Genomic DNA, 15,701 nt, shown 5'->3' with positions numbered 1-15,701 from the left:
TTGTCAAGTCCCCTATCGAAAATCATCCATCAATCTAATGCTCAATTGATAATGGCCAAGTTTTTGTTATTATGTCAATGTGGCTTTTGATGGTGCTAAATTGAGGTGTTTCTTTTTCTTTTTTTTTTTTGTTGATAGATTTAATCAGTTATACAGAATAGATATCAAATAAAACTTCTAACATAATATCTACAAGTCTACGACATAGAAGTGTAGTTACGTTAATGGTCGACAGACAATTATTTATGAAACAATTTTGGTTTTTATCAAGTTGAAATTGAATGGTAGAAAACAAATTTTCATAAGAGATCGAATTTCCTAATGGGAACAAATTAAGATGAATACAAGTTTGAAACTAAAAAGAGGGTCGTTTATGAAAAGCCATAGAGCTACCCCAAGATACCTACTTATAAAGTGTTCTATTTTATAAAACACAAAAACTATCGTGAGACATTTTCATGAGTTAATTTTGTCAGACGGATCTTTTATTTGAGTCACCCATGAAAAATAATAATTTTTATTGTCAATATGAGTAAGATCTAATAAAGATATGTGAGACTGTCTCATAAGATATCTACTATTTATAAATAGGCAAGAATGTGTAAAACTACTACGGACTTATATATAAAGTATTTACTGTATACTGATATAATGATTATTGAGTCAAAATGAAGATTTAATAATTCACACTACAGAAGCGGAGATTATAAATTGTATAAGCTTAATTTTTTTACATGATCTTAAATGAAGTCCTTGAGTCATGGTGTATGATGAAATATCCCATGACTGAAGGGTAAACATTGTCAAAGAAAGTGAGTAAAAAGTGAAAAAGACAATTTAGAATGGAGGGACCAAATGTCAATCTTTTAGGCAACACAATTGAGGCATTGGTGTTAGCTAGGAATTGGAAAAAAGCCTCCTTTTCAAAGAAGATGCAATGGGAGGTAGGGCCTTGTACGTTCCAACGTCACATCGTGTTCCAGACATGTTTCTTTGTCAAAATAAAGTTGAATCATTAAGAATATATACTGATTAGGATATATTCTATGAATAATATATATATATATATATATATATATATAGCTTAATTTTGAACATCTACGACAGATTCAAATATTTGTTATTGGATGAAATCTAGAATGATAAATTGTATCACATTTTTTTTCCATTTGAGTGGATATTGATATGTGAAACTGTTCTCTAGTTAACGATAAAATGTACGAGAGATGTCTATTTGAGTTTAAATAATATTAATATTCTCTTTTTGATCTAGATTTTGAAGTTGAATTAAATCTAAATCTCAATCTTAACATCTCTCACTAGGTATCTAAAATCTCAATCTCAACATCTGTCATTGGGTCTGCACATGTAGTCAATATGCAAAGTGAATATACATAACGGAATATCCTGTTGCTTTACTACAACTTGCTTCCCTTAGCTTCACGTTCCGTGATAAATTTGCATTTCAAATGAGGACTCTATTCTTTCAAGCAACAAAAAGTAGAGACAAAATATTGGCTGGCTGGCTGGCTGGCTGGCTAGGGCCTCCACTTTCCCTCACATTTTCTGTCGCTTAGGGAACTATGTAGACAATGATGCAATAAGGCAAAATCAAATGAATCTTGACTTGGATGTAGATCATATTAATTCCTTGATTTTTATTATTATTTTTCCTTCTCAAAGGTTCTTGAGAACCCTTAAAAGTGGCAATATCTCTTGCGCACTAGCTGGAAAATTAAATTAGTATAATTCTACATAATAAATTACTAGCTATAGAAAAAGATTTCTTTCGACTCGAGATGACAAGAACTTCTTATTTTTGTAAAATAAATCGAAAGAAATAAAATAAATAAAAAGTTCAAAATAAGATAAGATAAGAAAGTTAATGCCGTTTTCTATATACACATTATGCAAATGCCATCACCACACACACACACATAGATACATACATGACATTATTTTCTCCCCCCAATTCTCTACTCTTAAATAGTACAATAATACTAACAATAAAGTGAATTACAAAATAAGCATAATAGATCATACAATATCATTTTCAACTCCACCAATATTTTTTGGATTATTGGAATCATTCTCTTGTGGCAAGAATATCCCAGATGCAGACGACTGATTTTTAGAATACCATCTTGCCCAAAAAAGATAGTGGAAAAAGTTGATGAAACTTAGACCTGCAAGCAACCAATAGAACAAGTCCAATCTGTCTTTATTCAGATCATTGTCACTGAGCCATCCCGAACCAGAAGAGCCACGTGAAGTCACCTTATTCACTAGTGAAACTAGTATCGAACTCAAATAAAATCCAAATGAATATGAGCAATAAGTTGTAGCTGTCAAGAAAGTTTGCATCCCTTTCACTGATTGTTTGTAGAAGAATTCAACCAGCCCCACTGCAGTAAACATTTCTGATATCCCGAATATCAGGAATTGAGGCGTAATCCAAAATATAGATATCGTTCTATCTGAGTCCCTTCTCTTTTTCTCCGTAATGGCAGCTGATACCATCGAAAAAGTTGCGAAAAACAGGCCGAAACCTATTCTTTGTAAAGAGGTGATCCCGGATTCGTGACCGGTGATTTTACGCGCAAAAGGGACAAAGAATGTGTCGTATAGAGGGACGATGAAGATTAACATGATGTAAGGGATGGCTTGGAGGGAAGCTGGAGGGATGTGGAAATTAGATTTCGTGATTTGAGTGTTCATTTTGCTTCCTTGTTGCACTGAGAACGTTTGCAATTGTGCTAAGATGGTGTTGAAAACAATTGTGCATGCAAATATTGGAATCACTGAAATTAGCGTTTTCACTTGCTCTACTTGGTTTACGGTACAAAGTCTCCATGAACTTTCTTTCTTCTTGTTGTTTGAATCTTGAATTTTTATGCAGGCCTTGTTCAAGAATCTGCAAATCACATGTATAAGGAATTATTATTATTATTAGTGCATCAAGCACATGCAACATAAATATATTTATAATTAAAATTTATTTTTGTAATGTTGAATTTATTTATAATATTTAAGATAATGAGATAGTTGTTAAAATTAAATAACAGGAAAAGTACGTGGAAATTTTTTGAGTGACACTTTAATTTTTTGCGCCTTAATTTTTAAATATCTAGGAAGATCAATAGTAATGACAAATGTGGACATTCATTAATATTATCAAATATGCATTATAATATAGTAAAGATTATTACAGAAAGACATTTTCGCTTCAAAATGGAGAGAAAGGAAGCAGACTAAAAAAGGAGGAAAACCCCACTATCGAAAAAGGAAACATCAATCATATACTTTAAATCAAATCGTGTAATACTACCTCGATGCTAGATAAGTTTAATTATATAAAACCGAAAAAAAAAATTCTAATATATTTTGATTTCTGAATATTAATACTATATACGACCTTCCAAGTGTATATATATATTGCATTTACATCTTTGATTTTTTTTAAAATAATACAAATATTTATGATATTTACATGTAACTTTAAGAATATATTCTAACCTGAATCTTTGAGTGAGATGAAAATTGCCAATATTATCAGAAATGGAGATGCCGCCATTTGTTAGTTCCTTTGAGTGGTTTCCATGAAGCATCGTAGGATCAGAGGGACATATTTGCTTTCTCTTTAAAGTTGCAGCTACGATCACCTGAAATTAATTCATATATAATAATTGGAAAAAAAAAATTAATTAAAAGGCTGGATTAATAAATTTTAATTATACGACAAACAGGTTGCCAAATCTTCCGACAAATCAGAATATTGCATTATGATTAATTAATTAATTAATTAATTTATCACTTTTAATGGTACTAAATGAATATTCAATGGGAGCATTAGCTAGCTAGGACAGTCAGAAACTTATTAAATTAAAAATCGAGGGGAAAATTTGTTTAGTAATCAATATTGCATTCATGATCATCAGAATCAAATAGGAAATATATATCACTAGCTAGAATATTAAAGACTCATCTCAAATATGATAATTATTTGATTTATGAACATAAAATAGTAGGGATCAACTGCTTAATTAGGAAGTAATCGAGCATGTTATGAGTGCAATAATGGGATATAATGAAGATGAATAAAATTTTATAATTTTAAAGCCAAGCTATGATCTTTGGATTAGAATTAAGTGCCGAAAACTTTTAGAACGAAATCGCGGGAACTCACCTGTGCGATAGGAGTCAAGATGCTGCCCTGAGGAGGCTTGTTCCTATAAACAAGTGTTCCACAAATCAAACTAAGCAATCCCATGGCCATGGCTGCAGCCGAGACCCCGAATCCAATATCCATGCCGGAGTGTGTTTGGACATAAACCAGGATAGTTAAGGCTATGAGTTCACCCACAGAGAATGCAAAATAAGCAGCATTGAAATATTTGGATAACTTCTTGGATTGGTTTGGATTATCTTGAATATTGAATTGGTCAGCACCATGTGCTATCATGTTAGGCTTCACACATCCACTCCCTAATGCCACCAAATAAAGTGCCACAAAGAATATAAATGCTTTGAACCCTTTGGCTTCTACGCAGTTTTCAGTATCGTTTAAAATGTTGCATTGTGGTGGTTTGAGTTGGGGAAGATGGGCTTGCACTGATAGTAATATAAAACCCTGCAAAATTATTTTCTAGTTAGATTTTAATCGAAAAAATGGTAAGAAGAGAACATAGGTGGTATATATATATTACGATTATTTGCATAAGTTTGTCATAATAACACGAGTGGCACATGCATCAGTCATGGTAATTATAACAATTAGCTTTATGTTTGCCTAACATGCATTTGGGGCAAAAGTTTGAGTTGGATATGGAAATTCTACATCATGAATAAATTGTAGTATAGCAAGTATGCATTTACGATAAAATTGCAGAATAATTGATTAAACTACTCCCTAGAAAAATCTAATAACTCTCTCTATAAGTATATCCAAATACAGTCTGAAATTAAAAAATGAAGGGAAAAAACTCGAACATAGGACATTTGTGCATATTTTGGTGGCAAGAAGTAAGCTACTTTTTGTTAAATATCGGGAATAGTTAAAAAGGGAGACAAAAAGTACGGAGAAAAGGTGTAGAAGAAGACAATACTATAAATTATATATTACCGAAAGTTCAACAAAGCCAAAGATGAGCATAGTCCAGAAGCAACCAAGATGTGAATCAGAAAGATAGCCACCAACAAGTGCAAGAATGAAGACTGTTCCTACGAAATTGGTGACTGTGTTTGCAGATTTTGACAGCGAAAAGTGCATCTCGTTTATCACATATGTTATCAGATTGTTCCCAATTGCTGCTATTCCCATTATCTCAAATCCTTGAAGCCCTGCAACATTAATATTTAGTTTCACCAAGAAAATTCAACATTATTCTAAGGAAAAGAATACTTTTGTTTTGTAGTTAATTTCTTGATCCATTCCACACATTGTTATACTTATAATATTAGAAATCCAAAGAACTAAAGCACTTCCGACTTCGAAAGAAACTGATCAAAACATGCATTTCAGCTAACAACGAGAAATCAAGAAATCTGTTGCATTCCAAGGCTGGCTGAAACTATCGTTCTCAGAAACCCTTTTGGCTTTTTCACAAACAAAACAAACACACACACACACACACGTGTGAGCTTGGATTGGACTCGAGAAAATACTATTCAAAGATGAAGAAAAAGACCTAGAACAAAGGCAGCAGCTTTCATTCCACCATGCTTATTAGGGTTTGAAGGTCTTCCTCTCCAATCAATGGTACCACTCCCTTCACAAATCCTTTCTCCCTTAAACTCCTGCAACTTTCTCGTGTTCTCCATTTTCCCACACACACACACCCAAGAGTGTGAAATATATCAGTATAGGACTTTAAAATAATATCTCTGCAAGCTAGCTAAGATATGAAAGTTTTACTTGGCTTGTTGTATACTGAAATCAAGAAAGTGGCCTCAATTTATACAATCCCAGAGCCACATGTACAGCTCCCCCCCGACAGTTGAATATTACGACCAACTGCCAATGAAGAAATTAAACACACTTCTAACTCTAACGCGTGAGCAACACTTCTTATACATATACATATAACATAAATACATCATCATCAACTTTAGAAAAAAGTATTTTTAATTAAAACCCATTTAGAATCAATATATATAATTCAAAATCCGGTCAGAGTAGTTCCACTCCATTGGTTCTGTTGACCTTAAATTAAGGCGTGTGACAGTAACAGTACAGTGTAACAAAAGTTGTCTTTTGCAGTATTTTTGGTGATTTTATTCTACATAATTTTACTATAGTGCCAACCTGCCAAATCCAACTGCCAAGCTTACATAATTAAAAGATTCAACATGCACTGAGAAGATTAAAATGCGGATTGAAGAAAAAAAAATCATTTGATTTGTTATAAATTACATGTCAGTATGATGAACAGTAATCATTTGAGCGATTTTTTAAATTCAAGAGGGACTGCGTACCTTTTTATTTAAAAATTTAACTCGACGATCAGTTGACATTTGCATGTGTACTATAATATAATAATATTAGTCAAGCAGCTTTGTGCCATGTGAAGAAATGGATATCATCATTATCTCAACAAAAATAATTGAATTTAGAAATTAATGTAAATAATAACAAATATATTTTCCGTCAAAAAGTAAGTATAAAAGCCAAACAAATAATAAATTAAAGAATTATTTAGTACTTATTAATACAAAATTACAGTTATAGAATATAATTACGATATTTTACAAAGTCGTCTATGGATAAAATAAGAAGAAATTATCATTTTGATTATGGATAATTACTTCTTTGCAATTAATTTAATCGTCCTATTATCATATTTTAATCTTAGTTTTTCTGACGTGATAATGACGTGACGTCAACGTGGTGTCGATATAACATTGACATGTGTAGTGCCACATCAACACAATAATAAAAATTGTCTAAAATTGTAATTTTCTCGATTCAAAATAGAAAATTCACACGACCATATATATTTTCTAACAGGTATAATTCATATTAAGCATGCAAATTTGATGAACAGCTGTCGAAATTGGAAACCATGTTATTATAATATTTAGTCACGAGAAAAAGGAAAAATAAAAGGATAGAATTGTCTCAATTGGGGGAAAGTTTTCCACGCCCACTAAAATACTTTAGTGCAAGATATTTCATTTTCAACAAAATATTATATATAAATGTAAATGAAATGGTGAGAACATGAATTAGCGTATTATCTTGACATGTGTGATATGTTTTAAATTATAATTTAATTTGGAAATAAAAAGTTCTACTTGATATATAGCAGACTTGGGCGTACATGGGCTATCTAGTTGAGTGGCCTTTTCATTATATATATATATACACACACACACACACATATATATATTTTCTCAAAGTCAAATGTTTTAAAAGATATCATTCGGCTGATCGCTTGACGTCCCAATTTTTGGAAAGACGATGTATATGGGCGGTGTTTAAAAAATCAGGGGCGCCCTATGCTCAAAATCTGTCTAATCGGTCGTCTAGTTTAATATGTAGAATTTATTATTTTTTTAATTTTTGTTAAAAATATTGTTCGACATATTTTTCAATCAATTTGTATCGGATAAAGAAAAAAAATATGATATTATTAATTTAAATCAAAGATTTTTCAAAAGTTCACCTTTTATCACCACATTTGTTGAATTATCACCCGATTTTTGGACTCTATTATGCTTCCATAGTCGCATGTAATGCTTTTTTCGCATCCTTATGTGTTCCACAGTTGGAAAGACGATGTATCTAGGCGTTGTTTAAACACAATTATATAGTTTTGAAAAACAATAAACACACACACACACACTCTTATATTTATATACACACACACACACACACACACACACACTACGATGTGTGTGTGTGTGTGTGTGTGTATGTATGTTTGAACATTTGATTGGTGAGTCAGTCCATGGGCCCCAAGGCAACAAAATTGGTTGGTGAATTTGTCCCCATACAATATAATATTTTCATCAGCCATATGAATAAAAGATGTAAACAGGTCAACTTCACAAGGTGGCTTACGTGTTTTCCAAATTAAAAGTGTCAAAAACAAATAGTACTAGCCAATAAGTATATTTAAAATTGGATTTGTCAAAAAAAAAAAAGGGGGGGGGGGGGGGGAATTTTCCGTTCTCTCATCCAAACAAAAATTGGCACCAGGTCCCACAACCCTGTTAATTTTATTATTTTGTATAATAATATTAACGAATAAACAAATAAATATGGAGAGAAAATTCCCAAAAAATATAAAGAAAGTGTAATTTGATGTAATTTTTGACAAGAAGAATTCTTCTCACTCTAAGTTCAGGGATGTAGATCTTTCATTTTCGTAAAGTTATAGTGCAAATTAATGCAAAATACTTACAAAGAAAGCCTATATATCGAGTAAAATACCACTCGACGCGATATTCTTATCCCCTATGATGTGAACTTGAGACTTTTAATATAGAAAAATTAATTAACCTGAACAATATTTGAGGATGAACTTCAAAACCATTCCCATAATATCTATGCATGTTTGATGGAACAAATTAAAGGTTTCTTCACCAATTAGCTGATCTACTCGATCGATCGACTTAAAAAAATTTGGTGGAAGAAATAATTGGAGGCAGTAATTCACTGTTAACCAGCAAATCTGTGTCCTCGATGCATCGGCACGACACATGGCTGACGGTTATTGGCTGGTCGGTCTCGAGGTATAGATCGAGTGCATGACAACTTAAAACACCTATAATCTTTGGTACATCATTTCATGTAGGGGAGATTAGTGTGCGGGAGACAAAGTGGAAACATCAATACCTTTTCAATTCTTTGTGGACCATATATTCTCATTCATATAAACCTCAAAATCGCGACCAATTATCCCGAAATTTGGAAGAAAAATTGAAGGGTCGAGAGTGGCCGATGATGCATGTTCCAATTCCAATCTTGGTGGATCAACTAAGGGGGCGTTTGGTAGTGGTGATTAGGTGGGTTTATTTTCTTTAACCCACCTAATCACATGTTTGGTACGGGTGATTATTTAACCAAGTCTATCCCTCCTATGAATGATTAGGTTATATATTAGGTAGGTTAAAATAATACCTCCTCACCCCCTAGGATTATTTATCTCACTCTTAATCCATCATATTTTTCCAATTTTACCCTTCTTCTAAATTCAAACTCACCACCACTTCCTTCCACCGACCGCCATCGTCGGCCGACTGCCTCCTCCGGCCGATCGCAGCCTCATCCTCCGGCCGACCGCAGCCTCATCCTCCTCCGGCCGACCGCCGCCGCCCCTTCCGGCCGACTACCGCCGTCGCTTCCGGCCGACCGCCGCTCCCGCCGCCGCCCCCCACCGACACACAATTAGAAGGGCAGTTTTGTCATTTGATCAAAAAATTATTAATTATCACATTCTTATCCATCATACCAAACATAATATTATTTTATCATTATATATTATATTTCTACTTCAATCATTCTTTTTATCATTTCTCTCTTAATCATTTCATTATCATATCCTCCAAACCAAACGCAGCCTAATTGTACGTTATATCATGTCATGCATACCATTAAGTGACATTTAATATAAATTCTTTGCAGTTCGTTTTGAGTTCAATTGAATATTATCACGAGCTTTCTAAAAAGATCTCAAATATAGGACAAGGAGGATTATTTATCAATCCCTAATATATCTCCTAGAACCTGCAGGGAGGCTACAGTTAGCAAGATATGTGAAGGGGATTTTTTATAGCATTATATGAAAGGAATTTTGAAGTCAAATATTGACGTCATCACCGAATATAATGTTTGGAATTCAAAATCCCTTTTATATATATTCGAAATATTTTTTGGTCCATTAACTTATTATATTTTGTGTTTTTGGTCAATTACATATTTAAAGTTTAGTTTTTTAAACAATAACTTTGACACTGAAAAATATTGTCGTTGTGTCGTAAATAACACGTCAGATATTCGAACAAAATAGTCAGAAATTAAAAATCAGTATATCAAAATAAATTGGACAAGTTAATGAACCAAAAAAGTCAATATTTCCTCCTTCGGATTCCAAAACGTACACCATAATTATTTGCTCAAAAAACTAACCTTTGATAGATTTTGAAGCTCGGATGGAGCACTAAATTAAATTAAAGAAAATTTCATGTATTACACATAATGTTCATGGAAAATGTCAAAAAAGATACAAGTAGGTAAGTTAGCACTGAAAAATGTAAGATCACTTTGCCCAATTCCTTTTGGTTTTTGGGTCCTTTCCACTAATTTCATATTCGTGTCTTCAACTACGCCATGCATTATGCCCTTGCGACTTTTGCACCTTCAATCATTACTATTTATCGGGGGGTTTTGACTTTTTATCTGCAAATTAATTAAGTTTTTAATTGATTTCAAATAATATTAATTGTAAAGTGCAAGAGATAATCAACATCTTTCGTTTTTTTTTAAAAAATAAAATAAAATTGATGTATAGTTTTTTGTTGATAACAATTTTATGTAATGGATAATATCTTTTATTTGATAAAATTCCTAAATCTGTTGCTGGTGAGCCTGGTATATCAGATTGATGAACACGAATAAATTTCGATATAATCGATAATTAACAATCTTATGCGCATGTTTTAAATGTATATAAATTAATTTTTTATTTTTATTATTTTTGATGGAGTAATTTTTATGTGAAAAATTTAGAAACGATATTAATATTAAGAATTTTTCAGAACAATATTTTTATAAGATTTTTGTTGATAATTAATTATTCTTGTTTAAAAAAGCATTTTTTAACAAGTGTATGTAAACATATGAGAACCTTGTGAATCAAAATTACTGACGTACGATATAACTATTTTTTAATCATTATATTCTTTTTGTACACTGTAATTAATATACTTTATATAATATATCAATATTTTTCTCTACAAAAAAAAAATCAATAATAATTATTTGTATTACTGCCATTAATTATAACTTGAGACCACATTTGAAAAAAAAAAATTAATTAGAATTGACAAAATTCAATAATCAAACGTCCAAAATTTTATTAAAATCTTGAGTTAAATATGGTGAGAGTTTTCAAATCCTTATCTAAGCTTGTGCCAAATTCAAATGAATTCCTCCAAAGTACCGAAGAGAAATATTATTTATACAACGAGAGTTACCTATTGCTTTTGATATTGTAAAGCTACCCTAAATGTATTTTTGATATACATTTTGTGTAGCTCTGTAAACTCAAAAATAATATGTAACCGTGCATATATCTCTCATTATACATGTAACATAACTCGAAATAAACGAGATAACATCGTAGCGGAACATCATAAGTGATATCAACAATGAATAAGATGAACACAGATATTTATAGTGGTTCATCCCAAGATTGTAGATGAGAGGATTTTGTGTTTTGGTGTGTTTTTTAAATGAAGAACGGATGTGTATTTAGTAGGTGAAGTTTAGAAAACAAAACAAAAATTAAAACATCATTGCTTACATAATCAAACCAATCATTTTTGACTAATCATGTGTTTAATTATTCAAAAATGATATTCTTTGAATTCAATTTAGGTTGTTTGAATATTAGCGATTTTTCTATCTATTTATCTTGCTAGTCTCTTTGGAAAGTATCAGAGTGCATTGGAAGTGACTTTCCAATCTTGATTTCAATTATTTGAATATGTGATATTAACGTTGTCTAAGGATTAATAAAATCAATAGAAGTTAATGCTTTTCGGACATTGGTATTCATTTGACTTTGGTATTAAATATATAACAAGAACACTTACACACTAGCTATATATACGACTATAATAATATATAACCTTGTAGAAAACATGCCAACTTTTATGTATAATTTTAATTAGAATTAAAATTAAAATATAGTACTTTATACTTTGATTTTTTTTCCCGACGACTCTGCCGACATGTTAAATTATCCCCCGAACAAGCAGAAAATTAATTAACTCCTTTATTTTATTTTATTTAATCATGATCATTATAGCTAATTAATTGTACGTTTCTTGAAAATTAATTATTGCAATCACTTGTAATTAATTCCTCTCGACATCTCATTGATGTGGGGTCTAGTTATATTTCTCTCTCTCAAAAAAAAAAAAAAGAAGAACATTATAGTTTAAATTATTTGACTTGTTTGTAACTGTATATAAGGAATTTTGGATGCAAATTTATTAGCTATCTGAAAATATTTTTACAATTTGTTTTAATTAAAATAAGTAATAACTAAATTTGAAAGACTTTTTAAAACAAGTTAATTAGATGTCGTTGTATGTAAATTTTCAAGCATCTTATGTTAATGAAGGATTATAATATGGGGAAAAATCATTAGATTTTGGTCGTGTAGCTTTTTGGCATGAAAATTTAAAGAAATAGTTTTCTAAATAGTGTTTATATCACATTCATGATCAACAATATTCAGCGTCAAAGAGTTAAAAATAAAATAAAATTTAGCCCAAAATTAAACTTTAACTTCTTGAAAGACCAAAGACAAAAATATGTCGAGTAGGTCTCTTGTGAGATGGTCTCACGAATCTTTATCTATGAGACGGGTCAACCCTACCGATATTCATAATAAAAAGTAATACTCTCAGCATAAAAAGTAATACTTTTTCATGGAAGACACAAATAAGAGATCTGTCTCACAAAATACGACTCATGAGACCGTCTCACACAAGTTTTTGTCAAATATGTCAAGTTAAATATAATCTCGATCCAAAACTTCTTTAAAATATATGTTGGAGCGATACCAATATACGAATAATTCATGGTGTATATAGGTTTTGCTCGGATACCATACACATTTAATGGTGTTGATTGCGTTACTTTGTTGAACAATATGCACCCAACATGGACATTTTTAGTCTCTTCTCTAACATAGAAACTTTTAATCTAAGATAATTTTAAAATTAAATGAAAATTTATTTTATAAATTAACTTAATTATCGAAGAAATTTATATAAAATTGCACTTTGATGAGATGATTTAATTTATAAAGGATATGAAGGGTTGGTTTGAAGCGACACTCATCTTTGTGTATTTCAAATCCGACATAATCATCATTTTGTCTACTACATAAAAATTAATGTAATTGGTGAATTTGAAATCCATCTGACATCAATCAAGTGAAACTTCAAGTTTCTCCGTCCAGACACAACCTAAATTTACCCTCAAACGGGGACTAATTAATTGATTCAAAATATAAAATGATGACCTCATATGAGTTGTCTCGTAAAGATTCCAAAAAAATTGGTTCAAGTCAACCGAGTATCTTTTCGAATGAATGTGCTTGATTTGATAAGTTTAACCATATTCCGTCAATCGAATCTTATACGCTTGGTTGGTTTGGTCAGATAATGATATACATATACATACATATATACATACATATATACATATATATATATACTAGTTACCATCGTGTGTGCACAAATTTTCTTTAACATTATCGATGGACTAAAGTGTAATTTGACAATTTATGGAGTGACTAAATTGATATTTGAATTGTTGAAATAAAAAAAAATAAAAATAAAAGTGTGTGTTGAAATTTTAAAAAAAAAAAACAAAATTGTAATAGTAGTATGAGTAAAATTGGAAGAAAAAGTTGGTGTCCTCCTAGATAGTTACTATCATGTACTCGACCTTAATAAAATAGAATAGAAGATACATGTGTGTGTGTGTTTAGACTTTGGTGCACTTAAAAATTTATGTAAAGGTGCACCGAAGTCTAAATACTTTTAATATGGGTAAATTAAAAGGTGGATACACACACACTCTATTTTAAAATTTAAATATTATTTATATAAAATATACGTTCATAAAATACATGAAATTTTTGTCTTCAAATTAATTCTGAATATTTTCTCCGTTTTAATATTTAATTTTAGTCGTAACCTTGGCATTATTGGAATCTGGACTCAAACTAATCGTAAGACTTAGATATATTTGTTGTTGAGACTTGAGAACACACACACACACACACACACACGCACACACACGCATGAATTTGTATTGCATGCAGTTATAATACGTATATTAAATCGTCATCGTCCTATCGCTCGTTCGTTCCATCATGTTCAACCTCCCATCCAGGTTGATAGGTAATGTGAGCGTAGACACAGGACCTTCTCTAATGGCTTTATGTTTCCACTGCCTTGTGCTTTTGAAATTGGGAGTCTGAATCCATATTCATCCGGCCAATAATGTATTAATGCTTCCGCAATTTTGATGAAGTCAATTTCTTTGACATTTACCAGTACTGGTGGAAGTCATTTCACCCCACAAATATACGTTTATCTAGATAGATATAGAGATAGATAAGCATCACACGCATGCAACTAATAACTCACAAGTTTTTGGTTTCTCTCCACTCTAAACGTCGAGACACAACCCATGTCGAAAATTACGATAAAAAAAAAAAGATTTAAGTTATTTCAACATGGATATTATGCATGTACGTACACTTTAGCCTCTAGGCCAGTTCACATCCCCACAGCTGAACAAAAAGGCAGTATAGCTAACGAGGGAATGTGGATGATGAGGATCAATATGCTCCAACATCATCGATATTCAACTATTCAAACCTCCATGCCATGCAATTCGATCGCTCACCAATCTCACCCCGGTCGGTCGTCTTTGATTTTGGTCTTCAATGTTGTCGAGATTGTAATTTCTCCTTGAAAATTACATCGAGCTCGTAAAAAATATAATAGTTTTATAATTTAACGAAACCAATCAAGTGGATGAGCACTACCTATTTTATGGAACTCTTAGAAGGACGGCTTGGAAACGATATTATTAATGCATAAACATTACTTACTTTATTTAAAGAATTAATTTGATTAATAGACCAATGATAGATAGCATTGCTTAATTATTCGTTTTCATCAACCAATCCCATGTTTAATTGTTATTGGGCCAAAGACGAAGCCCGAAAAGCTAATTAAATATTATAATATGAGCCCAACTCAGAAAACAAAATTTTAATTCTCCGGGCCTAGTTTTCTGTTCCCAAGAGAAAAAATAAGTCCGGCCCAAATTATTGTTTACCTCCGCCATTGGTAAGAATTTAATTGCTTTGCTTTCGGAATCCCATGTATTGTCTTTTCTTCTCGTTTCATGGGCTTGACATGACATGTTGTTATTACAGGATAAATGAAAATTTTGATTATTTATTAATATTAAAAATTAGAAAAAATATAAATTAAATAAATAAACATATTGAATTGATTTGAATAATCGAAGTTCAATTGAAATAAATTTAATATCGATTTATTTATTTTTTTGAAATTAAATCAATAAGTAAAAAATATTTATATAGACAGGTAAAAATATTTTAAATAAATAAAAATTATTTACGTTCAATTGTTAATTCATTTTTTTTAATTTTAAAAAAAATCACAATTATAAATTACAAAATTCATATAATTCAATGAAAAAATTTACAAATATTAATAAAAATCATCAAAATAAAATTATAAAAGTCTATGAAAATTTTTAAAAATATGTCAAAAAGTCAATATAAATATCTTTAAACTTATGCAAAGAACAAACGAATACAACAAAAAAAAAATTAAAAAAAATAAATTAATAGGGACTGATATTTAATAAAAATCTTGTAAGATGGATTTTTCTCAATTAACCCGAGACCGAA

At 31.0% G+C, this 15,701-nt stretch overlaps 1 protein-coding gene across 1 annotated transcript; it reads right to left on the bottom strand.

The window, feature by feature from the left end:
• Positions 1-1,871: 1,871 nt before the first annotated feature.
• Positions 1,872-6,020, bottom strand: LOC142539977 (protein NRT1/ PTR FAMILY 4.3-like). Its single transcript, XM_075645781.1, has 5 exons — positions 5,688-6,020; positions 5,123-5,340; positions 4,187-4,630; positions 3,517-3,662; positions 1,872-2,914 (listed from the first exon to the last, which is right to left on the bottom strand). The coding sequence occupies exons 1-5, from the start codon at positions 5,818-5,820 to the stop codon at positions 2,038-2,040; spliced, it is 1,818 nt and encodes a 605-aa protein (XP_075501896.1). The 5' UTR covers positions 5,821-6,020; the 3' UTR covers positions 1,872-2,037.
• Between the last annotated feature and the right edge of the window lie 9,681 nt (positions 6,021-15,701).

This window comes from Primulina tabacum, chromosome 3, assembly GCF_025594145.1.
Source record: "Primulina tabacum isolate GXHZ01 chromosome 3, ASM2559414v2, whole genome shotgun sequence".
In the NCBI taxonomy this organism is placed as follows: domain Eukaryota; kingdom Viridiplantae; phylum Streptophyta; class Magnoliopsida; order Lamiales; family Gesneriaceae; genus Primulina; species Primulina tabacum.
Note: the sequence above shows the minus strand (reverse complement) of the source record. Positions and strands in the feature narration are given on the sequence as shown.